This window comes from Salmo salar, chromosome ssa11 (assembly GCF_905237065.1).
Source record: "Salmo salar chromosome ssa11, Ssal_v3.1, whole genome shotgun sequence".
In the NCBI taxonomy this organism is placed as follows: domain Eukaryota; kingdom Metazoa; phylum Chordata; class Actinopteri; order Salmoniformes; family Salmonidae; genus Salmo; species Salmo salar.
In genome coordinates this window covers 91,866,591-91,893,362 of record NC_059452.1, presented here as the reverse complement: position 1 = coordinate 91,893,362, position 26,772 = coordinate 91,866,591, and the positions used below count along the sequence as shown (strand labels likewise).

Here is a 26,772-nt window from a genome sequence, read left to right as displayed (position 1 = left end):
GAGGTCACAGAAATACAGAGTTATTATCGAAGATATAAGATATGATTAGTAGAGGTTACAGAAATACAGAGTTATTATCTAAGATATAAGATATGATTAGTAGAGGTTACAGAAATACAGAGATATTATCTAAGATATAAGATATGATTAGTAGAGGTTACAGAAATACAGAGATATTATCTAAGATATAAGATATGATTAGTAGAGGTTACAGAAATACAGTTATTATCTAAGATATAAGATATGATTAGTAGAGGTTACAGAAATACAAGTTATTATCTAAGATATAAGATATGATTAGTAGAGGTCACAGAAATACAGAAATGTCAAATGTTAAGATAAGATCCATATGTTTATTTTTTGTTTTCCTTTTTGTAAAATGCACATTACAGAATTTATGTCCCTGTCTTGTCCTCTCTTTCTCCCCCTCTCCCCTCTTCCTGGTTCTCACCGTATGCAGAAAACAGCCACAGTGACGACAGTGATGAGCAGAAGCATCCCCATGGCGATAAGGACCCCGGTCATCAGAAGCTGGTTAGGAGAGTCGTCCCCTGAATAAAGGAAGAAAAGGAGAGAAAAGGAGGGGGGAGTGCAAGGGAAAAATAAAACATTTAGTAACAAGGAAACCTCAAAAATACACCATAACAAACCTTATAAATAACGAACTGAAGTATTCTGGGTAATAAACTAGAAGAACAGGGCGGACCTAACACACACAAAACTAGAAGAAACCTAGAAGACTTTGTTGGCCTCTCTGATATGGACAGGCCATATGGACAGGCCCCTCTGAGAGAGTGAAGCCTGGGCCTTTCCTTACCGTCAGGCAGGGTTCTGAAGGAGGCTGCTGGGCTGAAGCTGCCGTAGCCGGCCATGGTGCGAGCCCGAACCTGCACCTCATACTGAGTGGCCCTGCGGAGATCACTCAGCACCACCTGGTTACTGTCACTCTCCCTGTAGCTACACAACTGATCCTCACCTCGACGCTCCTGTGGGGCGGAGAGAGACGATGAAGGGAGAGAGATGATGGAGGGAGAGAGAGATGATGGAGGGAGAGAGAGACGATGAAGGGAGAGAGAGACGATGAAGGGAGAGAGAGATGATGAAGGGAGAGAGAGATGATGGAGGGAGAGAGAGATGATGGAGGGAGAGAGAGACGATGGAGGGAGAGAGAGACGATGAAGGGAGAGAGAGACGATGGAGGGAGAGAGAGACGATGGAGGGAGAGAGAGATGATGAAGGGAGAGAGAGATGATGAAGGGAGAGAGAGATGATGAAGGGAGAGAGAGATGATGAAGGGAGAGAGAGATGATGAAGGGAGAGAGAGACGATGAAGGGAGAGAGAGATGATGAAGGGAGAGAGAGACGATGAAGGGAGAGAGAGACGATGAAGGGAGAGAGAGACGATGGAGGGAGAGAGAGACGATGGAGGGAGAGAGAGATGATGGAGGGAGAGAGAGACGATGGAGGGAGAGAGAGACGATGGAGGGAGAGAGAGATGATGAAGGGAGAGAGAAACGATGAAGGGAGAGAGAGACGATGAAGGAGAGAGAGACGATGGAGGGAGAGAGAGACGATGGAGGGAGAGAGAGATGATGGAGGGAGAGAGAGACGATGAAGGGAGAGAGAGATGATGGAGGGAGAGAGAGATGATGAAGGGAGAGAGAGATGATGAAGGGAGAGAGAGATGATGAAGGGAGAGAGAGATGATGAAGGGAGAGAGAGATGATGAAGGGAGAGAGAGACGATGAAGGGAGAGAGAGATGATGAAGGGAGAGAGAGATGATGAAGGGAGAGAGAGACGATGAAGGGAGAGAGAGACGATGGAGGGAGAGAGAGATGATGAAGGGAGAGAGAGACGATGGAGGGAGAGAGAGACGATGAAGGGAGAGAGAGATGATGAAGGGAGAGAGAGACGATGAAGGGAGAGAGAGACGATGAAGGGAGAGAGAGATGATGAAGGGAGAGAGAGATGATGAAGGGAGAGAGAGACGATGGAGGGAGAGAGAGACGATGAAGGGAGAGAGAGATGATGAAGGGAGAGAGAGACGATGGAGGGAGAGAGGGATGGAGGGAGAGAGAGACGATGGAGGGAGAGAGAGACGATGGAGGGAGAGTGAGACGATGGAGGGAGAGAGAGACGATGGAGGGAGAGAGAGATGATGAAGGGAGAGAGAGACGATGGAGGGAGAGAGGGATGGAGGGAGAGAGAGACGATGGAGGGAGAGAGAGACGATGGAGGGAGAGAGAGACGATGGAGGGAGAGAGGGATGGAGGGAGAGAGGGATGGAGGGAGAGAGCGACGATGGAGGGAGAGAGAGACGATGGAGGGAGAGAGAGACGATGGAGGGAGAGAGGGATGGAGGGAGAGAGGGATGGAGGGAGAGAGCGACGATGGAGGGAGAGAGAGACGATGGAGGGAGGGAGAGACGATGGAGGGAGAGAGGGATGGAGGGAGAGAGCAACGATGGAGGGAGAGAGAGACGATGGAGGGAGAGAGAGACGATGGAGGGAGAGAGGGATGGAGGGAGAGAGCGACGATGGAGGGAGAGAGAGACGATGGAGGGAGAGAGAGACGATGGAGGGAGAGAGGGATGGAGGGAGAACAAAAGCAGATAAGAACAACGGGTTAAGCCAGTGGGTGACAGGTCAGAGTGATGGACAGAGATAGAACAGTCAACTCCCTAAGACCTGAGGTGAGTCAGTGGGAGAGGAGAGAGAGAGATCTGGTCCTCCTCACCGTCTCACAGTAGCGTAGCTGATACTGCAGGATGGTGTAGTGGGGCTGGTCTGGAACTGACCAGTGGAGAGTCAGACTGCTCTCTGTAGAGATACTCTTCCTGATCACAGACAGCAGCACTGGAACTGCACACACACCAACACAAAGAAACGACTTTAAAAGATACATCAACATTCAACTTCCTCTTCTAACCATGCAACACCAACCACAAACCCAAACATCCCTCTCTCACCCTCGTGACTGGTGGTGATGTTAACCCTATCGCTGGGTGCCCCCTTGCCATTGGACTGGGAGACCCCGTTGAGGGCCTGGATAGAGAAGGTGTACGTGGTGTGAGGCATGAGGCCCCAGACCACCACCCTACGGCCCAGCAGGCCTCGCTGAGAGGGTCTGTAGCTGACACTGTCCCCGCAGGGTGAGCACGGACCCCTAGGGGACCCACACAGGGAACACTCCACAGTGTAGCTCAGATCAGTCCTGCCGCCGCTGTCCATGGGCTCGCTCCACTCTAAGGTCACCGTGGTGTCGTTGATCTGGGTCACGATGCTGCGTGGGGCAGAGGGGGGTCCTAGAGGACGGGGGAGAGGACAGGGTCACACACCTCCTCATCAGGCAATCAGCAATCAGAAATACTTCATCAGCCAACAGTACAAAGACATTTTCTATTTGAAGGCAATTTACTGGAGCGATGTGTAATATTACTGTTCCTCTGTTTCACATTTACATCAATTAAATCACTTGCATTTTATTTGCTATTTGTTATGCTCCCGACACATGTTGAGCTAGCGTTTGGAGGAGCCGCCGGGGAAGAGGGGCACAGCAGGAAACAACATTGAGATGCAGGATTGAATTGGTGCTCCAATTACACGCGTCTACATTTCGATAATGATCAGCAGCTGAAGATTGTAGTAGGGGGATTGTGATTGCAACGCCACTCAGCCAGTGTGAATGAGTTCCTGTTCCTGCCAAGGAGGCTGTGTGGCTAGGCCATTTACTGCTACTGTAAAAGGCATGCTTCCTAATATCATTTACAATGCTCTCTGGGAGGTTGGGCTGGCCACAAGTAGGAGGCAGTTGACTACCATTACATACACCTACTTTAATTTAGGTTCAATTTACCTCAAATTCAAAAAGTCTACATTTGGGGGCGGGGGTTGGGTGGTCTGTGATGAGCAAAATAATCAGGAGTGATTGAAATAAATCAACTGGTGTAAGAGGTTAGGAGAGTCTACGGGGAATCGTGTTGGTCTCCACGGGTGTCTGTCTCTACTACAAGGAACAGAGTTTCAGATTGCTGTTAGCTGCGAAGTCTTTTCATGGCCGTTCTGAGTGAGTGTGCCCAATTAAAAATGCCTCCCCTTTCACACACGTGGCTGGATTGAGATTCCTGAATCCACATGGAGGTGTCACTCAGGGCAATCAATGCTTCCCTTACTGGGAGTGGCCACCAGCTTCTGCCCTGCCCCCTCTACACAGTCACAAAGGAGCTGCACCTCAAGACTCTCAGCCCTGGGACAAAGACCACGGAGCAGGTGACAGGGGCTGAGCACAGCAACACCAGAGGAAAAGAGAAATTGCAAGGGACAACAAAGGAGGAAGGGGAATAAGATACACATGTTGAAAGAGGGCAGAGACAGAGAGAGAGAGGTTAGCAGAGTCTACATGGAATCGTGTTGGTCCTCCATGGCGTTTGCATTGAGAGAGAGTATCAGGGGAAAGTAAATAGAGGGTAGAGTATGTACATAATAATACTTGTACTCACTGGTACATGGGGTGTCTGGAGTGTCAGAGTCAGCGCGGAGGTATCCTGGACGACACTGACACACAGGTGAGCCTGTCACCACAGCATGGCTGAACCCTGGACAGGCCTGGCACTGGCTCCCCGAGCCAGACCTAAACTGACCCACAGAACAGGCTGTGTGGAGGGAGGGAGGGAGGGAGGGAGGGAGAGGGGGAGAAGGAAAGTTAGCATGGCCCTGAACATCACCACAAAGCAGCACAGCGTCCTGTCGTTGCACGTCAGGTTAGGAGCCAAAAAGCACCCAAAGAAAGACAAACAGTACACGAATGCTCATTAATAACTGCCAAGATATATAAACACAATGAAATGGATGTAAATGTGCTCTCCTCTCTTCCCTCATCCCTCGTTCACACGGACACCAATATTCATTCAGTGTAAACAGGCTGTAAATGGAGCCTGCTCCCTGACCCACCGGGCTCATTCAGTCAGGGTGTAAACGGAGCCTGCTCCCTGACCCACCGGGCTCATTCAGTCAGGGTGTAAACGGAGCCTGCTCCCTGACCCACCGGGCTCATTCAGTCAGGGTGTAAACGGAGCCTGCTCCCTGACCCACCGGGCTCATTCAGTCAGGGTGTAAACGGAGCCTGCTCCCTGACCCACCGGGCTCATTCAGTCAGGGTGTAAACGGAGCCTGCTCCCTGACCCACCGGGCTCATTCAGTCAGGGTGTAAACAGAGCCTGCTCCCTGACCCACCGGGCTCATTCAGTCAGGGTGTAAACGGAGCCTGCTCCCTGACCCACCGGGCTCATTCAGTCAGGGTGTAAATGGTGTGTGTCATTCCAATATCTGCTCTGTTCACTTTCTGTTGAATAAAAGTCTACTCAAATACATTGAATATATAACTGGGCATCATATGTATTCACTAGTGGATATTGAAGGTCTAATTTTCTGTGAAGTACGTCGTAATAATAACAGACAGACTTCTGACAAATCAAACAGGAACATTCCCAGAACATTAGCTAAGGTTCCCATTAAGTTGTAGTTAGGGTTGTATCTAACATTAGGATGATAACATCCTTTTTGATAAGAAAATATTTAAAAAATGTTTTAAATGTAATATCCTTGTTCTCCTAACATTCACTAAAACTAACATCTGAACAACCACCACACAACATTCCCCAAACGTTCTCATTAGGTTTCCAGGTAATGTAATAAAACAACGTACCAGTAATGTTTCTGAGAAAACCAACATTTGATATGTTAAAGTTCCCAGAACATTAGTTGGGTTGCGGCAAATGTTCTCATAACATCATCATGCTGATGATTATAGAATGTTTGTATAAAACATTCCCAGAACATATTTTGTCTGTTCTTTAAAGGTTCCCAGAATGTTTCATTAGGTTGTAGGAACATTGTTCTAGTTGTTATCTAAGAATTGCATTTCCCCATCAGGGACAATACAGTTGGATTTTATTGTCCTGAATAACATGGTTAGTCTATTCATCAGCAGTAAGGCTGCAGTTTTGGTCGTTATTCTACTTGTACAGCGGCTATGTTTAATGGGTAGTTGTAGGGTTAAAACAAAGCCAGGTTGCCTAACAGTTGAGGACTTTACGACTCCTAGGAGCCAAGTTATCATTAACCAAATAGAGAAACTAAACAGTTAAGGTGCTAACTCTGCCAGGCAGGAAGCTACACGTCGGCAGAAAAAAGCCCCGCGTCAGCCTAATCGCTGAATAAGATGACATCATTACAATTCAAGTGGCCCTGGCCTTCCTTTCCCAGACAGTGTAAATATACTGTCTCATTGTTATCCCTGTTCAGAGTATAACTTTCACCCTCTCTATTTCTCTCTACCTCTCTCTCTCTTTCTCCCTACCTCTCTCTCTTTCTCCCTACATCTCTCTCTTTCTCCCTACCTCTCTCTATTTCTCCCTACATCTCTCTCTTTCTCCCTACCTCTCTCTCTTTCTCCCTACCTCTCTCTCTTTCTCCCTACATCTCTCTCTTTCTCCCTACCTCTCTCTCTTTCTCCCTACCTCTCTCTCTTTCTCCCTACCTCTCTCTATTTCTCTCTACCTCTCTCTCTCTTTCTCCCTACCTCTCTCTCTTTCTCCCTACATCTCTCTCTTTCTCCCTACCCTCTCTCTCTCTTTCTCCCTACCTCTCTCTCTTTCTCCCTACCTCTCTCTCTCTTTCTCCCTACCTCTCTCTCTCTTTCTCCCTACCTCTCTCTCTTTCTCCCTACCTCTCTCTCTTTCTCCCTACCTCTCTCTCTCTCTTTCTCTCTACCTCTCTCTCTCTTTCTCCCTACCTCTCTCTCTTTCTCCCTACATCTCTCTCTTTCTCCCTACCTCTCTCCCCTATCTCTCTCTTTCTCCCTACCTCTCTCTCTTTCTCCCTACCTCTCTCTCTTTCTCCCTACCTCTCTCTCTCTCTTTCTCCCTACCTCTCTCTCTTTCTCCCTACCTCTCTCTCTTTCTCCCTACCTCTCTCTCTCTATTTCTCTCTACCTCTCTCTCTCTTTCTCCCTACCTCTCTCTCTTTCTCCCTACCTCTCTCTCTCTTTCTCCCTACCTCTCTCTCTTTCTCCCTACCTCTCTCTCTCTCTCTCCCTACCTCTCTCTCTCTCTCTCTCTTTCTCCCTACCTCTCTCTCTCTCTTTCTCCCTACCTCTCTCTCTTTCTCCCTACCTCTCTCTCTTTCTCCCTACCTCTCTCTCTTTCTCCCTACCTCTCTCTCTTTCTCCCTACCTCTCTCTCTTTCTCCCTACCTCTCTCTCTCTCTTTCTCCCTACCTCTCTCTCTTTCTCCCTACCTCTCTCTCTCTCTTTCTCCCTACCTCTCTCTCTTTCTCCCTACCTCTCTCTCTTTCTCCCTACCTCTCTCTCTCTCTTTCTCTCTACCTCTCTCTCTCTTTCTCCCTACCTCTCTCTCTCTTTCTCCCTACCTCTCTCTCTTTCTCCCTACATCTCTCTCTTTCTCCCTACCTCTCTCTCTTTCTCCCTACCTCTCTCTCTTTCTCCCTACCTCTCTCTCTCTCTCTCCCTACCTCTCTCTCTCTCTCCCTACCTCTCTCTCTCTCTCCCTACCTCTCTCTCTCTCTCCCTACCTCTCTCTCTCTTTCTCCCTACCTCTCTCTCTTTCTCCCTACCTCTCTCTCTTTCTCCCTACCTCTCTCTCTTTCTCCCTACCTCTCTCTCTCTCTTTCTCCCTACCTCTCTCTCTTTCTCCCTACCTCTCTCTCTTTCTCCCTACCTCTCTCTCTCTCTTTCTCCCTACCTCTCTCTCTTTCTCCCTACCTCTCTCTCTTTCTCCCTACCTCTCTCTCTTTCTCCCTACCTCTCTCTCTTTCTCCCTACCTCTCTCTCTTTCTCCCTACCTCTCTCTCTCTCTTTCTCCCTACCTCTCTCTCTTTCTCCCTACCTCTCTCTCTCTTTTCTCCCTACCTCTCTCTCTCTCTACCTCTCTCTCTTTCTCCCTACCTCTCTCTCTCTCTTTCTCCCTACCTCTCTCTCTTTCTCCCTACCTCTCTCTCTCTCTTTCTCCCTACCTCTCTCTCTCTTTCTCCCTACCTCTCTCTCTTTCTCCCTACCTCTCTCTCTCTTTCTCCCTACCCTCTCTCTCTTTCTCCCTACCCTCTCTCTCTTTCTCCCTACCTCTCTCTCTCTCTTTCTCCCTACCTCTCTCTCTCTTTCTCCCTACCTCTCTCTCTTTCTCCCTACCTCTCTCTCTCTCCCTACCTCTCTCTCTCTCTTTCTCCCTACTCTCTCTCTCTCTTTCTCCCTACCTCTCTCTCTTTCTCCCTACCTCTCTCTCTCTCTTTCTCCCTACCTCTCTCTCTCTCTTTCTCCCTACCTCTCTCTCTTTCTCCCTACCCTCTCTCTCTTTCTCCCTACCTCTTCTCTCTCTTTCTCCCTACCTCTCTCTCTTTCTCCCTACCTCTCTCTATTTCTCCCTACCTCTCTCTCTCTCTTTCTCCCTACCTCTCTCTATTTCTCCCTACCTCTCTCTCTCTTTCTCCCTACCTCTCTCTCTCTTTCTCCCTACCTCTCTCTCTATCTCCCTACCTCTCTCTCTCTCTTTCTCCCTACCTCTCTCTCTCTCTATCTCCCTACCTCTCTCTCTCTCTTTCTCCCTACCTCTCTCTCTTTCTCCCTACCTCTCTCTCTCTCTCTCCCTACCTCTCTCTCTTTCTCCCTACCTCTCTCTATTTCTCCCTACCTCTCTCTCTCTCTCTTTCTCCCTACCTCTCTCTCTTTCTCACTACCTCTCGCTCTCTCTCTTTCTCCCTACCTCTCTCTATTTCTCGCTACCTCTCTCTCTCGCTTTCTCCCTACCTCTCTCTCTCTCTCCCTACCTCTCTCTTTCTCCCTCCCGCTCTCTCTCTCTCTCTCTCCCTACCTCTCTCTCTCTCTCTCTCCCTACCTCTCTCTCTCCCTACCACCTCTCTCTCTCTCTCTCTCTCTCCCTATCTCTCTCTCTTTCTCCCTACCTCTCTCTCTCTCCCTACCACTCTCTCCCTACCTCTCTCTCTCTTTCTCGCTTTCTCCCTACCTCTCTCTCTCTCTTTCTCCCTACCTCTCTCTCTCTACATGTCTCTCTCTTTCTCTCTACCTGTCTCTCTCTTTCTCTCTACCTGTCTCTCTCTCTTTCTCCCTACCTCTCTCTCTCTCCCTACCACTCTCTCCCTACCTCTCTCTCTCTTTCTCGCTTTCTCCCTACCTCTCTCTCGCTCTTTCTCCCTACCTCTCTCTCTCTACATGTGTCTCTCTTTCTCTCTACCTGTCTCTCTCTTTCTCTCTACCTGTCTCTCTCTCTTTCTCCCTACCTCTCTCTCTCTCCCTACCACTCTCTCCCTACCTCTCTCTCTCTTTCTCGCTTTCTCCCTACCTCTCTCTCTCTCTTTCTCCCTACCTCTCTCTCTCTACATGTCTCTCTCTCTTTCTCTCTACCTGTCTCTCTCTTTCTCTCTACCTGTCTCTCTCTCTTTCTCCCTACCTCTCTCTCTTTCTCCCAACCTCTCTCTTTCTCTCTACCTGTCTCTCTCTCTTTCTCTCTACCTGTCTCTCTCTCTCGCTCTCTCTCTCTCTCTACCTGTCTCTCTCTCTTTCTCTCTACCTGTCTCTCTCTCTTTCTCCCTACCTCTCTCTCTTTCTCTCTACCTGTCTCTCTCTCTTTCTCTCTACCTGTCTCTCTCTCTTTCTCCCTACCTCTCTCTCTCTTTCTCCCTACTGCTCTCTCTCTCTCCCTACCTCTCTCTCGCTTTCTCTCTACCTGTCTCTCTCTCTTTCTCCCTCTCTCTCTTTCTCTCTACCTGTCTCTCTCTCTTTCTCCCTACCTCTCTCTCTTTCTCTCTACCTGTCTCTCTCTCTTTCTCCCAACCTCTCTCTTTCTCTCTACATGTCTCTCTCTCTTTCTCTCTACCTCTCTCTCTCTTTCTCTCTACCTGTCTCTCTCTTTCTCTCTACCTGTCTCTCTCTCTTTCTCTCTCCCTACCTCTCTCTCTTTCTCCCTACTGCTCGCTCTCTCCCTACCTCTCTCTCTCTCTCTTTCTCTCTACCTGTCTCTCTCTCTTTACCTGTCTCTCTCTCTTTCTCTCTACCTGTCTCTCTCACTTTCTCCCTACCTCTCTCTCTCTCTTTCTCCCTACTGCTCTCTCTCTCCCTACCCCTCTCTCTCTTTCTCTCTACCTGTCTCTCTCTCTTTCTCCCTACCTCTCTCTCTCTTTCTCTCTTCCTGTCTCTCTTTCTCTCTACCTGTCTCTCTCTCTTTCTCTCTACCTGTCTCTCTCTCTCTTTCTCCCTACCTCTCTCTCTCTCTTTCTCCCTACCTCTCTCTCTCTCTTTCTCCCTACCTCTCTCTCTCTTTCTCCCTACCTCTCTCTATCTTTCTCTCTACCTGTCTCTCTCTCTCTTTCTCTCTACCTGTCTCTCTCTCTTTCTCTCTACCTGCCTCTCTCTCTTTCTCCCTACCTCTCTCTCTTTCTCTCTACCTGTCTCTCTCTCTTTCTCTCTACCTGTCTCTCTCTCTTTCTCCCTACCCCTCTCTCTCTTTATCTCTACCTGTCTCTCTCTCTTTCTCCCTACCCCTCTCTCTCTCTTTCTCTCTACCTGTCTCTCTCTCTTTCCCTCACTCCCTATTGTGTCTGAGTTGGTCCTTTGTGTAAAAAAACCCATGTACCCAAGCAGTGCAGGGGTTAAACCCATGTACCCAAGCAGTGCAGGGGTTAAACCCATGTACCCAAGCAGTGCAGGGGTTAAACCCATGTACCCAAGCAGTGCAGGGGTTAAACCCATGTACCCAAGCAGTGCAGGGGTTAAACCCATGTACCCAAGCAGTGCAGGGGTTAAACCCATGTACCCAAGCAGTGCAGGGGTTAAACCCATGTGCAAACAGCTATGGAGTGCAACACAAAAGTATCTCTACAGAATCACAAAATAATCATCAAATAAGTCTTACTGGATATTGCATAGTCTACAATGTATCTTAATAAAAGGCTTAGACAGAGAGTGGAGCTGCTCTTACGGTCATACTGATAGATGTGGGATCTTCATTTGAGCCAGTTTGCTACAGCAGGAAAATAAACCCGCAGCAACAGGAAATGTGCATTATTATGTGGATTATAATTAATGGACATTTTTGTAGCAGTTGATACATTTTTTGTTAGGGAAAATCAAGTCTGAAATGTCTAAGTGGAAATTACAAACATTAAAAGCCTTCTAAAACTCCAATACACTACAAGTTTGCATTTCCTGCCTTGCAGGATTTTTCTTTACAACAAAAGAGTGATCAAATGAAGATCCTACATCTGTAGTTTCCCCTAACAGGCCCAACCTCTGTGACCAGAGCACAGGGAGCAACACAGCCACCCAGAGACAGAGACATCAGAGTGCTGTTCATAAATACCCTCTAACTGGCTGGCTGCTGGTGGGATGCTGCAGGGGGAAGAGGTTTATAGCTAACAGATAGGCTCGAGCTGGGCCACTTAAAGAGCTTTATGACCTATCCCCCCTCCCGTTGATGGCACACTCTCAATACATCAACAAACACACTGCCTTTTACCACACACTTCCCTCTTCTCTGGTGGAGAGAGACATTAAAACAAGAAGACAGTATTAGAAGTTAGCTAAAACACTGTCTGCTGAATGATATGCATGGCTGTGTGTTTATTCTGATGTGCTAAGAGACAGAAACAGAGAGGAGAGAGAGGAGAGAGAGAGGAGGAGCGAGAGAGGAGGAGAGGGAGAAAGGAGGAGAGAGGAGAGAGAGAGAGAAAGGAGGAGAGAGGAGAGAGAGGAGAGAGAGGAGAGAGGAGAGAGAGGAGGAGGGGGAGAAAGGAGGAGAGAGAGAGGAAAGAGAGAGAGAGGAGAGAGAGGAGAAAGAGAGGAGAGAGAGGATGAGCGAGAGAGGAGGAGAGGGAGAAAGGAGGAGAGAGAGAGAGGAAAGAGAGAGAGAGGAGAGAGAGAGGAGAAGTGAGAGAGGAGGAGAGGGAGAAAGGAGGAGAGAGAGAGAGGAAAGAGAGAGAGAGGAGAGAGAGGAGAAAGAGAGGAGAGAGAGGAGGAGGGAGAAAGGAGGAGAGAGAGAGGGGAGAGAGAGGAGAGAGAGAGAGGAGGAGAGGGAGAAAGAAGGAGAAAGGAGAGAGGAGAGAGAGGAGAGAGAGAGAGGAGAGAGTGAGAGGAGAGAGAGGAGAGAGAGAGGGGGAGAGGGAGAGAGGAGAGAGAGAAGAGAGAGAGAGGAGAGAGAAGAGAGAGAGGGGGAGAGAGAGAGGAGGAGAGAGAGAGCGAGAGGAGAAGAGAGCGTGAAAGAGGAGAAGAAAGAGAGGAGGGGAGAGAGAGAGGAGGAGAGAGAAGGGAGAGAGAGAGGAGGATAGAGTTAGAAGGATAGAGATAGAGGAGAGAGAAGAGAGAGAGAGAGGAGAGAGAAGGGAGAGAGGAGAGAGGAGGAAAGAGAGAGAGGAGAAAGAGAGGAGAGAGAGAGGAGAGAGAGGAGAAAGAGAGGAGAGAGAGGAAAGAGAGAGGAAGCCAGAGAGAGAGAGAGAGAGAGAGAGAGAGAGAGAGAGAGGACAGAGAGGAGAGAGAGGAGAGAGAGGAGAGAGAGAGGAGGAGAGGGAGAAAGGAGGAGAGAGGATTGGAGGATTGATCATTTGGTACAAATCCGAACTACAAAATCGAATTGATCCCCTCAAAATCGGTAAATATCACATTTGGTTAAAACTGAAAAAATAACTTGTACCGGCAGACAAATATGTGTTCCTTTGCACAGTATATATCCCCTCCTCAGAATCCCCATATTACTCAGAGGAGATCTTCCCCAGCCTTGAGGAAGAGACGTGCCATTTCCAGTGGGGACACAAATGCGTGCCATCATCTGTGGGGACACAAATGCGCGCACAAGAACACTACCTGATCTAACGAGCACACGAGGGGACAGCTTTATTACAGGCCATACTGTTTCTAACTGTCTTAATCTCCCCCATAGAAACAACAGTGACAGCACCATCAACAAAAACGGAAGGGATCTGTTGCAGCTCTGTAGAAGCCTGGGTCTGTACTTTGTCAATGGTAGGTTACGGGGGACTATTTGGGAGATTCACCTACTGCTCACCTCTTGGTCACAGTACAGTAGACTGACTATATGATCACAGACATGGACCCTTTCTCTCTCAGCTCATTCACTGTCAAGCCACTAACACCTCTGTCTGATCACAGCCAAATTACATTGTTCCTCAAAAGAACAGACATGGAAACAACCACACATGCACAGCCCAGTAAGCTGTACAACATCAGAAATTCATACAGATGGGCCCAAAACAGCACAGAAGAATACCAGAAAGCAACCTGTAACCAAACTATCCAAACACTCTTAGATAACTTTCTGGATACCACATTCATAAAGAAGGCATCAATCAAGCAGTACAAAACATCAACTATATATTCAGGCAAACGGCAAAAGAAGCACAATTGAAATTGATACAAAACAAATCATAAAAGACCACAGATGACAACTGGTTTGATGCAGATTGTAAAATTATAAGTAAAACACTTAGAACACTATCCAACCAAAAACACAGAGACCTAAATAATGGTGAATTACGCTTTCATTACTGTGAGACTTTAAAACTCTATAAACGTACACTCAGAACCAAAAAAGCACCGTACAACAGCAAGCAGCTGACACTAATTGAGGAGTCCATAAACACAAACAACTTCTGGCAAAATTGGAAAAAACTACAAAAATCTAAACAAGTGGAATTAGCGATACAAAATGGTGACATATGGACAACCCATTTAAAAACACTCTACAACACCGTTCAAATTGACACAAACGCAGAACAACGCCAAATTCCTGAGACGTTGAATGGATTAGAAAAAGCTATAAAGGACCATCAAAATCCATTGGACTCCCCAATTACTGACCAGGAGATTGTAACGCCCTGGCCATAGAGAGGGGTTTTTTGTTCTTTATTTTGGTTAGGCCAGGGTGTTACATTGGGTGGGCGTTCTATGTTCCTTTTTCTATGTTTTGGTATTTCTTTGTTTTGGGCCGTGTGTGTGGCTCCCAATCAGGCACAGCTGAAGCTCGTTGCTGCTGATTGGGAGTCACACATAAGGAGCATGTTTTTTACACTGTAGGCTGTCGTTCATTTTCGTGTTTTGTTTAAAGTGTTTCTATTAATTAAATATTGAATATGAACACTCACTCCGCTGCGTATTGGTCCACCTTTTCGGACGATGACTTATCTGTTTCATCTGACGACGAAGACAGCCGTTACAGAGATCTATAAGAAACTTCAGGCTCTCAAATTTAAAAAAGCATGCGGACCTGATGGCATCCTAAATGAGATGCTCAAACTCACTAGTGCAACATTTCAATTGGCTATATTAAAACTGTTTAATTTGATCCTGAGTGTAGGTTATTTCCCTGACATCTGAAATTTGACCCTAACAATTACAGAGGCATTTGTGTGAACAGTAACCTGGGGAAGGTTTTCTGTAGTATCATAAATGTAAGAGTTCTAAACTTCCTTAATAAGCACAATGTCTTGAGTAAAAGCCAAATTGGATTCATACCAAAACATCGCACAACTGATCATATTTACACCCTACACACCCTGATAGATAAACATGTCCACCAAAATAATACCAAAATATACGCTTGCTTTATCGACTTCGAAAAAGCATTTGATTCTATTTGGCAAATTAAGAAAAATATACAGGATTGCTATTTTAAAACGAGGACATTAAAGACCTGTTCTACAAAGTTATTGAAAGTGGTGTAAGGGGTAAAACATATGACATAATTAAATCAATGTATACTGGCAATACGTGCAGCATTAAAATTGGCAAGAAAAGAACAGAGTTCTTTAACCAGGGGCGGGGCCTTCGTCAGGGTTGCAATCTGAGCCCTGCACTCTTCAATATTTACATCAACAAATTGGCCACTATTCTAGAAGAATCCTCAGCCCCTGGTGTTACTCTCCACAATTCAGAAGTTAATTGCCTGCTCTTTGCAGATGACCTATGCCTGCTGTCACCCACAGCACATGGCCTACAACAGAGCCTGGACCTGCTAGAGCAGTACTGCCAGACCTGGTCCCTGGCAGTAAACCCCAAAAAGACTAAAATAATGATTTTCCAGAGAAGATCCAGATCTCAGGGAATTAGACCAAAGTTCTCAATTCGTACAAAATATATAGAGTAGAGGTCGACCAATTATGATTTTTCAACGCCGATACCGATACCGATTATTGGATGACCAAAACCCCCGATACCGATTAATCACCCGATTGTTTTTTTTTTTGTAATAATGACAACAATACTGAATGAACACTTAGTTTAACTTAATATAATACATCAATAAAATCAATTTAGCCTCAAATAAATAATGAAACATGTTCAATTTTGTTTAAATAATGCAAAAACAAAGTGTTGGAGAAGAAAGTAAAAGTGCAATATTGTCACGCCCTGACCTTAGAGATCCCTTTATGTCTCTATTTTGGTTGGTCAGGGCGTGAGTTGGGGTGGGCATTCTATGTCCTTTTTTCTATGTTTGGTATTTCTTTGTTTCGGCCGGGTATGGCTCTCAATCAGGGACAGCTGTATATCGATGTTGCTGATTGGGAGCCATACTTAGGCAGCCTGTTTTCCTTTGGGTTTTGTGGGTAGTTATTTTCTGTTTAGTCATTTGTTACCTGACAGAACTGTTTGGCTGTTGTCTTTTGTTTAGTTGTAAAGTGTTCTCATTTTCCATTAAATTTCATGATGAGCACTAACCACGCTGCGCCTTGGTCTACTCCATTCAACAGCCGTTACAAATATGTTCCATGTAAGAAAGCTAACGTTTAAGTTCCTTGCTCAGAACATGAGAACATATGAAAGCTGGTGGTTCCTTTTAACATGAGTCTTCAATATTCCCAGGTAAAAAGTTTTAGGTTATAGTTATTATAGGAATTATATGACTATTTCTCTCTATACGATTTGTATTTCATATACCTTTGACTATTGGATGTTCTTATAGGCACTTTAGTATTGCCAGTGTAACAGTATAGCTTCCGTCCCTCTCCTCGCTCCTACCTGGGCTCGAACAAGGAACACATCGACAACAGCCACCCTTGAAGCAGCGTTACCCATGCAGAGCAAGGGGAACAACTACTCCAAGTCTCAGAGCGAGTGACGTTTGAAACGCTATTAGCGCGCACCCCGCTAACTAGCTAGCCATTTCACATCGGTTACACCAGCCTAATCTCGGGAGTTGATAGGCTTGAAGTCATAAACAGCGCAATGCTTGAAGCATTGTGAAGAGCTGCTGGCAAAACGCACGAAAGTGCTGTTTGAATTCTGGCAAATTAGTTCGCAACGAGCCAGGCGGCCTAAACTGTTGCATATACCCTGACTCTGAGTGCAATGAACGCAAGAGAAATGACACAATTTCACCTGGTTAATATTGCCTGCTAACATGAATTTCTTTTAACTAAATATGCAGGCTTAAAAATATATACTTCTGTGTATTGATTTTAAGAAAGGCATTGATGTTTATGGTTAGGTATAGTCGTGCAACGATTGTGCTTTTTTCGCAAATGCGCTTTTGTTAAATCATCCCCCGTTTGTCGAAGTCGGCTGTCTTTGTTAGGAAGAAATGGTCTTCACACAGTTTGCAACGAGCCAGGCGGCCCAAACTGCTGCATATACCCTGAATGCAAGAGAATGCAAGAGAAGTGACACAATTTCCCTAGTTAAAAGAAATTCATGTTAACAGGCAATATTAACTAAATATGCAGGTTTAAAATATATATACTTGTGTATTGATTTTAAGAAAGGCATTGATGTTTATGGTTAGGAACACGTTGGAGCAACGACAGTGCTTTTTCGCGAATGCGCAGCGCATCGATTATATGCAACGCAGGACACGCTAGATAAACTAGTAATATAATCAACCATGTATAGTTAACTAGTGATTATGATTGATTGATTGATTGTTTTTTATAAGATAAGTTTAATGCTAGCTAGCAACTTACCTTGGCTTCTTACTGCATTCACGTAACAGGCAGGCTCCTCGTGGAGTGCAATGTAAAGCAGGTGGTTAGAGCGTTGGATTAGTTAACCGTAAGGTTGCAAGATTGAGTCCCCGAGCTGATAAGGTATAAATCTGTCGTTCTGTCCCTGAACAAGGCAGTTAACCCACCGTTCCTAGGCCGCCATTGAAAATAAGAATGTGTTCTTAACTGACTTGCCTAGTAAAATAAAGGTGTAAAAACAAAAATCAATAAAAATATCGGCCAAATCGGTGTCCAAAAATACCGATGTCCGATTGTTATGAAAACTTAAAATCGGCCCTAATTAATCGGCCATTCCGATTAATCTGTCAACCTCTAATATAGAGTACTGCACACACTACAATTACTTAGGTTTAAAAATAAGCTCAACTGGACACCTTAATGAGGCAGTGAATGAACAGAGAGAGAAAGCACAAAGGGCGTTCTACGCCATTAAAAAGCAAATTCAAATTGAAATACCTATTAAAATTTGGCTAAGACTAATTGAATATGTCATTGAACCAATTGCACTTTATGGCAGCGAGGTGTGGGGTCCACTTGCAAAACAAGATTTAATCAAATGGGACAAACACCCCATTGAAACCCTGCATGCAGAGTTCAGTAAGATTCTCCTACATGTTCAGAGGAAAACTACAAATAATGCATGCAGGGCAGAATTAGGCCAATATCCACTAATAATAAAAACTCAAAAAAGAGCAATTAAGTTTTGGAAACATCTAAAATACAGTGACCCCCTCTCATATCATTACCAAGCCCTGCAATGCCAAGAGCTGAGCAAAGAAATGAGTCCCCTCATCCAGCTGGTCCTGGGGCTGAGTTCACAAACCTGTTCTACTAACACACTGAAGCCTCAGGACCAGAACATCCAATCATCCAACCAAATTACAACACAGTCAAAACAAAACTACATTGCTTATTGGGAAACACAAGCACAAACACAAAGCAAAATGCAGTGCTATCTGGCCCTAAATCGACAGTACACTGTGGCTAACTATTTGATCATGGTTACTGATCAAAACCTTGGAAAAACCTTGACAAAGTACAGGCTCAGTGAGCACAGCCTTGCCATTGAGAAGGGTAGACACAGGAAGACCTGGCTCCCTGTAGAGGAAAGGCTGTGCAACCACTGCACAACAGCAGAACCTGAGACGGAGCTGCATTTCCTGACAAAATGTCAAAAATATAAAACAATTAGAGTGTCATTTCCCCAAATCTGAAACCCTTATTCAAGGTTTCAAAGACCTCTCTGATGAGGATAGGCTACCCGTCCTGTTGGGGGAGGACACAGAGAGCTGTGGGTTGGCAGCGCACTACATTGCTGCCTGCCATAAGATGAGGGACAGTGTCTGACAGACCAATCTACCTGCACATGTACTTGTTCAATGTGTGGTTATTTTGACCCATGGTTATGGTTGTTACTGTTGTCCCGTTGACAATTTTGATTCTCATTTTTATTTATTTTTATATTGTAAATATCCAAAATAAGCTTTGGCAATATGTACATTGTTACGTCATGCCAATAAAGCGAATTGAATTGAATTGAGAGAGAGGAGAGAGGGGAGAGAGAGAGAGAGGAGGATAGAGAGAAAGAGGAGGAGAAAGAGGAGGAGAGAGGAGGAGAGAGAGAGAGGTGGAGGAGAGAGAGAGAGAGAGAGAGAGGTGGAGGAGAGAGAGAGAGAGGAGGATAGAGAGAGAGAGAGGAGGATAGAGAGAAAGAGGAGGAGAAAGAGGAGGAGAGAGGAGGAGAGAGAGAGAGAGAGAGAGGTGGAGGAGAGAGAGAGAGAGGTGGAGGAGAGAGAGAGAGAGAGAGAGGAGGATAGAGAGAAAGAGGAGGAGAAAGAGGAGGAGAGAGGAGGAGAGAGAGAGAGAGAGAGAGAGGTGGAGGAGAGAGAGAGAGAGAGAGAGAGAGAGAGATGGAGGAGAGAGAGAGGTGGAGGAGAGAGAGAGAGAGAGGTGGAGGAGAGAGAGGAGAGAGGAGAGAGAGAGAGGAGGATAGAGAGAGAGAGAGAGAGAGAGAGAGGTGGAGGAGAGAGAGAGAGAGAGAGAGAGAGGTGGAGGAGAGAGAGAGGTGGAGGAGAGAGAGAGGTGGAGGAGAGAGAGAGAGAGAGAGAGGGTGGAGGAGAGAGAGAGGTGGAGGAGAGAGAGAGGTGGAGGAGAGAGAGAGGAGGATAGAGAGAGAGGAGGAGAAAGAGGAGAGAGGAGGAGAGAGAGAGAGAGAGAGAGAGGTGGAGGAGAGAGAGAGAGAGAGAGAGGTGGAGGAGAGAGAGAGGTGGAGGAGAGAGAGAGAGAGAGAGAGAGAGGTGGAGGAGAGAGAGAGAGAGAGAGAGAGAGGTGGAGGAGAGAGAGAGGTGGAGGAGAGAGAGAGGTGGAAGAGAGAGAGGAGAGAGGAGAGAGAGAGGAGGATAAGAGAGAGAGGAGGAGAAAGAGGAGGAGAGAGGAGGAGAGAGAGAGAGAGAGGAGGAGAGAGAGAGGTGGGAGAGAGAGAGAGAGAGAGAGAGAGAGAGGTGGAGGAGAGAGAGAGAGAGAGGTGGAGGAGAGAGAGGAGAGAGGAGAGAGAGAGAGGAGGATAGAGAGAGAGAGGAGGAGAAAGAGGAGGAGAGAGGAGGAGAGAGAGAGAGGTGGAGGAGAGAGAGAGGTGGAGGAGAGAGAGAGGTGAGGAGAGAGAGGTGGAGGAGAGAGAGAGGTGGAGGAGAGAGAGAGGTGGAGGAGAGAGAGGTGGAGGAGAGAGAGAGGTGGAGGAGAGAGAGGTGGAGGAGAGAGAGGTGGAGGAGAGAGAGAGGTGGAGGAGAGAGAGAGGTGGAAGAGAGAAAGTGTGTGTGTTCCCTTTCTCTTTAGAGCAGTGTGTGGAATGTGACTAGGGTTGCAAAATTCCAGGAACTTTCAATAAATTCCCTGGTTTTACAGAATCCTGGTGGGAGGATTCCGGATTTCCTGCATATTCCTCCCTGATTCTGGGAATTTTCCAACTGGGATTTTGGGAAAAAAACGGGAATTTATTGAAAGTTCACAGAATTTGAATTAGCTAGACAGAGGCACCCACTGCCTGTGGCATTGTGTGTGTGTGTGTGATGGTGTGGATATGAGGAAGAGGAGTGGTCTGCACTGTGTGTGTGTGATGGTGTGGATATGAGGAAGAGGAGTGGTCTGCACTGTGTGTGTGTGTGATGGCGTGGATATGAGGAAGAGGAGTGGTCTGCACTGTGTGTGTGTGATGGTGTGGATATGAGGAAGAGGAGTGGTCTGCACTGTGTGTGTGTGTGATGGTGTGGATATGAGGAAGAGGAGTGGTCTGCACTGTGTGTGTGTGATGGTGTGGATATGAGGAAGAGGAGTGGTCTGCACTGTGTGTGTGTGTGATGGCGTGGATATGAGGAAGAGGAGTGGTCTGCACTGTGTGTGTGTGATGGCGTGGATATGAGGAAGAGGAGTGGTCTGCACTGTGTGTGTGTGATGGTGTGGATATGAGGAAGAGGAGTGGTCTGCACTGTGTGTGTGTGATGGCGTGGATATGAGGAAGAGGAGTGGTCTGCACTGTGTGTGTGTGATGGCGTGGATATGAGGAAGAGGAGTGGTCTGCACTGTGTGTGTGTGATGGTGTGGATATGAGGAAGAGGAGTGGTCTGCACTGTGTGTGTGTGATGGTGTGGATATGAGGAAGAGGAGTGGTCTGCACTGTGTGTGTGTGATGGCGTGGATATGAGGAAGAGGAGTGGTCTGCACTGTGTGTGTGTGTGTGTTAGAATGGCAGAGATGTATTGCCTTATCGTGCTCTTCCCCTCCATTTTCAGCCATCTGCTGTTGTGTGCCTGTAGCGACCTGCTGAGAGGGACCTGTCAGAGCAGCATCATACCACATCTAACCACTGACATGGAGGAGAGGAAGATGGAACACCAGGAAATGTTCATTTTATCTGCATTTCTGTCCATCTGTCCCTCTCCACCTGTGTGTCTGTGTGTGTCTGTGTGTACATGGATAATTCATCTCATTATGGGAGTTGTAGTGCCCAAGGGGGAATACCCCCCTGCTTCTCTCTCTGTTGTCAGGTTGGCTTTGATGTACCGGTAACGGTAGATGCTTCCCTCCTTTCTTTTCCTCCATCCTCTCTTCTCTTCTCCTTCCTCCTCCCATTTCTCTGTTCCTCCCTCCTCTCGACTCCTCCCCCCTCGTCTCCTCCCTCCTCTCTTCTCCTCCCTCTTCTCTTCTCCTCCCTCTTCTCCTCCTTCCTCTCTTCTCCTCCTTCCTCTCTTCTCCTCCCTCTTCTCTTCTCCTCCCTCTTCTCTTCTCCTCCCTCTTCTCCTCCTTCCTCTCTTCTCCTCCCTCTTCTCTTCTCCTCCCTCTTCTCCTCCTTCCTCTCTTCTCCTCCTTCCTCTCTTCTCCTCCCTCCTCTCTTCTCCTCCCTCTCCTCTTCTCCTCCCTCCTCTCGACTCCTCCCCCCTCGTCTCCTCCTTCCTCTCTTCTCCTCCCTCTTCTCTTCTCCTCCCTCTTCTCCTCCTTCCTCTCTTCTCCTCCTTCCTCTCTTCTCCTCCCTCTTCTCTTCTCCTCCCTCTTCTCTTCTCCTCCCTCTTCTCCTCCTTCCTCTCTTCTCCTCCCTCTTCTCTTCTCCTCCCTCTTCTCCTCCTTCCTCTCTTCTCCTCCTTCCTCTCTTCTCCTCCCTCCTCTCTTCTCCTCCCTCTCCTCTTCTCCTCCCTCCTCTCGACTCCTCCCCCCTCGTCTCCTCCTTCCTCTCTTCTCCTCCCTCTTCTCCTCCTTCCTCTCTTCTCCTCCTTCCTCTCTTCTCCTCCATCTTCTCTTCTCCTCCCTCTTCTCTTCTCCTCCCTCTTCTCCTCCTTCCTCTCTTCTCCTCCCTCTTCTCTTCTCCTCCCTCTTCTCCTCCTTCCTCTCTTCTCCTCCCTCCTCTCTTCTCCTCCTTCCTCTCTTCTCCTCCCTCTTCTCTTCTCCTCCCTCTTCTCCTCCTTCCTCTCTTCTCCTCCCTCCTCTCTTCTCCTCCCTCTTCTCTTCTCCTCCTTCCTCTCTTCTCCTCCCTCCTCTCCTCTCTCTCCTCCCTCCTCTCTTCTCCTCCCTCTTCTCCTCCTTCCTCTCTTCTCCTCCCTCCTCTCTTCTCCTCCCTCTTCTCTTCTCCTCCCTCTCCTCTTCTCCTCCCTCTTCTCTTCTCCTCCCTCCTCTCTTCTCCTCCCTCCTCTCCTCTTCTCCTCCCTCCTCTCTTCTCCTCCCTCCTCTCTTCTCCTCCCTCTTCTCTTCTCCTCCCTCTTCTCCTCCCTCCTCTCTTCTCCTCCCTCTTCTCTTCTCCTCCCTCCTCTCTTCTCCTCCCTCTTCTCTTCTCCTCCTTCCTCTCTTCTCCTCCCTCCTCTCCTCTCTCTCCTCCCTCCTCTCTTCTCCTCCCTCTTCTCCTCCTTCCTCTCTTCTCCTCCCTCCTCTCTTCTCCTCCCTCTCCTCTTCTCCTCCCTCTTCTCTTCTCCTCCCTCTTCTCCTCCCTCCTCTCTTCTCCTCCCTCCTCTCCTCTTCTCCTCCCTCCTCTCTTCTCCTCCCTCTCCTCTTCTCCTCCCTCTTCTCTTCTCCTCCCTCTTCTCCTCCCTCCTCTCTTCTCCTCCCTCTTCTCTTCTCCTCCCTCCTCTCTTCTCCTCCCTCTTCTCTTCTCCTCCCTCCTCTCCTCCCTCTTCTCTTCTCCTCCCTCCTCTCTTCTCCTCCCTCTTCTCTTCTCCTCCCCCCTCTCTTCTCCTCCCTCCTCTCTTCTCCTCCCTCTTCTCTTCTCCTCCCTCTTCTCTTCTCCTCCCTCTCTCTCCTCCCTCCTCTCTTCTCCTCCCTCTTCTCTTCTCCTCCCTCTTCTCTTCTCCTCCCTCTTCTCTTCTCCTTCCTCCATTAATGACTGATTCACTGGGTCTGACTGACAAACAGTCCTACAATGTCCTAAACGCCACCCTCAGCCGCCTAGCCCTGTGACACCGCCCTCACCTCTGACCTCTGCCCTGCGCCCCCTGACCTCCCCCAGTCCCCTCAATATCCCAGGCCCTGCCCCATCACTCTCACTGGTATAATACTGCTTATGTAAGCCTCTTCTCTTCTGTCCCCTGCTCGCTTGCCCGCCCGCCCGCCCTCCATCCCCACCCGCCACCTCCATTGTTTCATTGTTTAAGCCTCAGCTCTCTCTGTATGAGTAACAGGAGAGAGAGAGAGAGAGAGAGAGAGAGAGAGTAAAAGGACAGAGAGAGAGAGAGAGAGAGAGTGAGTAAAAGGACAGAGAGAGAGAGAGAGAGAGCGAGAGAGAGAGAGTAAAAGGACAGAGAGAGAGAGAGAGAGAGAGAGTGAGTAAAAGGACAGAGAGAGAGAGAGAGAGAGAGTGAGTAAAAGGACAGAGAGAGAGAGAGAGAGAGAGAGCGAGAGAGAGAGAGTAAAAGGACAGAGAGAGAGAGAGAGAGAGAGTGAGTAAAAGGACAGAGAGAGAGAGAGAGAGAGAGAGAGCGATAGAGTAAAAGGACAGAGAGAGAGAGAGAGAGAGAGTGAGTAAAAGGACAGAGAGAGAGAGAGAGAGAGAGAGTGAGTAAAAGGACAGAGAGAGAGAGAGAGAGAGAGAGCGAGAGAGTAAAAGGACAGAGAGAGAGAGAGAGAGAGTGAGTAAAAGAGAGAGAGAGAGAGAGAGAGAGAGAGAGAGTGAGTAAAAGGACAGAGAGAGAGAGAGAGCGAGAGAGAGAGAGTAAAAGGACAGAGAGAATAGCTTCCCATCTAAACAGAAGAGACAGCATATTATCCTGTCTTGTCTTCCAACCCCCCCTTACCTGAGCAGCGGGTGTGTCCGTCAGCGGGCTCGTACCCGGGCAGACAGCCACAGGACGTAGTGGGCTGGCCCACCCATTGGCCGTCCTCTCCACAAAATAGTTTAGGTGGGCGTGGCCGGAGCCCCTGCTGGGCAGCGTTGTCCACACACACCCCCTGGGCCTCCTGCACCAGGGTGCGGGGCACGGTCTCAGGGAAGGAGGACAGGGAGCTGGCCAGGGCGGGACACTTCTTGAAAGAACACCCTGGCAGACAGCAGGGCCATGCAGGCTCCCTGGGCCTGGAAGGCCAGGTAGAAACCCCTCTTAGACAGAGGCCCCAGCCGCAGGGTCTTCACATTGAACTTACGCTCCCCGCCCTTCCTCAGCAGGAAGTCTGCAGCCACTGTGTCCACCTACAGGATGACAGGAGGGAGAGGCATACGGTCAACACAAACAAAGGAAGTAATATCTCTACATAGAATTCAACATCCCAAAAGTCTACTTGAAGAGCTCCCATTCCAGTGGGTCCGTGTGTGTTCAGTGTAGGTGTTGTCCATCCAGGGCAGCTGTGTATGTCAGCATGTGTACAGCTGTTGACCGTGATGTATGGGTTCTCTCCATCGAGGAGGGTTTTGTTGTTGACTGTTGATGTGTGTGTGTGTACAGTAGCTGTGTACCTTAGTATAGGGGTTCTCCATCCAGGATGGGTGAGTGGGTGTAGCCTCGTCAGTGTCGGCCTGGTAGTAGAAGAGGTTGAAGGTCTCCTTGCAGCTGCGGTGGTGTGTGACTCTGGATGAACACTCGATCATGGTGAAGCGCAGCTCCACGTACACCTGGGAAGCTCCCCGCCGCTGGATCAGCCCGCTGCGCAGCCAATGGCTGGAGGCGCCGTCCATCTGGCAAATCTGATAGGTCCTCACACTGTTGTTCTCCTCGTCCAGACCACTCACCTCCTCCCACTGAGACAGAGGGCGGGAAGTGAGGAGCAGAGATGGTTAGATAGCAATACCATCAATGAAACATCATTATATAGTAGGTATACAGGGTATAAAGAGAGTTCAAAGGTAGGAGGATGGACCCAGGATTGGATGGACCCAAGGTCTACAGAGAGAAAGAGAGAGAGAGAGTGGCTCTCAAGAGAAGACAGGCTATGTGCACACTGCCCACAAAATGAGATGAAAACTGAACTGCACCTTTAACCTCCTGCCAAATGTATGACCATATGAGAGACACATACAGTTGTAGTCGGACGTTTACATACACTTAGGTTGGAGTCATTAAAACTTGTTTTTCAACCACTCCACAAATTTCTTGTTAACAAACTATAGTTTTGGCAAGTCGGTTATGAAATCTACTTTGTGCATGACACAAGTAATTTTTCTAACAATTGTTTACAGACAGATTATTTCACTTATAATTCACTGTATCACAATTCCAGTGGGCCAGAAGTTTACATAGACTATGTTGACTATGCCTTTAAACAGCTTGGAAAATTCCAGAAAATGATGTCATGGCTTTAGAAGTGTCACGTCCTGATCCTAGTAAGATGTCATTTTCTATAGTAGAGTAGGTCAGGGCATGACAGGGGGTGTTTTTGTGTTCTATGTTTTCTATTTCTATGTTGGGATTGTTTGGGTTGATCTCTAATTGGAGGCAGCTGATCCTCGTTGCCTCTGATTAGAGATCATATTTAAGTAGGGGTTTTTCTTCCTGGGTTTTGTGGGTTGTTTTCTGTTTAGTGTATGTTCACCTGATGGAACTGTTGTTGGTCGTTTTGTTGTTGTGTTCTAGTGTCTTCATAATAAAAGTGAATATGAGCACTATACACGCTGCGCCTTGCTCCCCTTTATACGACCCGCGTTACAAGAAGCTTCTGATAGGCTAATTGACATAATTTGAGTCAATTGGAGGTAGAGGTCGACCGATTAATCGGAATGGCCGATTAATTAGGGCCTATTTCAAGTTTCCATAACAATCGGTAATCTGCATTTTTGGACACTGATCATGGCCGATTACATTGCACTCCACGAGGAGACTGCGTGGCAGGCTGACTAACTGTTATGTGAGTGCAGCAAGGAGCCAAGGTAAGTTGCTAGCTAGCGTTAAAAGTATTTAAAAAAAAACAATCAATCTTAACATAATCACTTAACTACACATGATGGTTGATGATATTACTAGTTTATCTAGCTTGTTCTGCGTTCCATATAATCGATGCGGTGCCTGTTAATTTATCATTGAATCACAGCCTACTTCGCCAAACGGGTGATTTAACAAGCGCATTCATGAAAAAAGCACTGTCGTTGCACCAATGTGTACCTAAACATCAACGCCTTTCTTAAAATCAATACACAAGTATATCTTTTTAAACTTGCATATTTAGTTAAAATTGCCTGCTAACATGAATTTCTTTTAACTAGGGAAATTGTTTCACTTCTCTTGCGTTCTGTGCAACAGAGTCAGGGTATATGCAGCAGTTTGGGCCGCCTGGCTCGTTGCGAACTGTGTGAAGACCATTTCTTCCTAACAAAGACAGCCGACTTCGCCAAACGGGGGATGATTTAACAAAAGCACATTTGCGAAAAAAGCTGAAAGAATAAACGTTTTGTTTGCGAAATGATAGTTTCTGGATTTGACCATATTAATGACCTAAGGCTCGTATTTCTGTGTTATTATATTATAATTAAGTCTATGATTTAATAGAGCAGTCTGACTGAGCGGTGGTAGGCAGCAGCAGGCTCGTAAGCATTCATTCAAACAGCATTTTACTGTGTTTGCCAGCAGCTCTTCGCTCTGCTTCAAGCATTGCGCTGTTTATGACTTCAAGCCTATCAACTCCCAAGATTAGGCTGACAATACTAAAGTACCTATTAGAACATCCAATAGTCAAAGGTATATAAAATACAAATGGTATAGAGAGAAATAGTCCTATAATAACTACAACCTAAAACTTCTTACCTGGGAATATTGAAGACACATGTTAAAAGGAACC

The 26,772-nt window shown here is 47.3% G+C and overlaps 1 protein-coding gene across 1 annotated transcript in view; it reads right to left on the bottom strand.

Annotated features, from left to right (window-relative positions):
* The window catches only part of LOC106563426 (ephrin type-B receptor 4a-like), a 69,756-nt gene that overhangs the window by 13,157 nt on the left and 29,827 nt on the right, over positions 1 to 26,772 (bottom strand). The window contains 8 exon segments of the mRNA XM_045690068.1: positions 452 to 551; positions 818 to 986; positions 2,738 to 2,862; positions 2,970 to 3,305; positions 4,500 to 4,652; positions 23,805 to 24,039; positions 24,041 to 24,196; positions 24,461 to 24,742. Of these exon segments, the coding sequence (XP_045546024.1) occupies positions 452 to 551; positions 818 to 986; positions 2,738 to 2,862; positions 2,970 to 3,305; positions 4,500 to 4,652; positions 23,805 to 24,039; positions 24,041 to 24,196; positions 24,461 to 24,742 (1,556 nt within the window).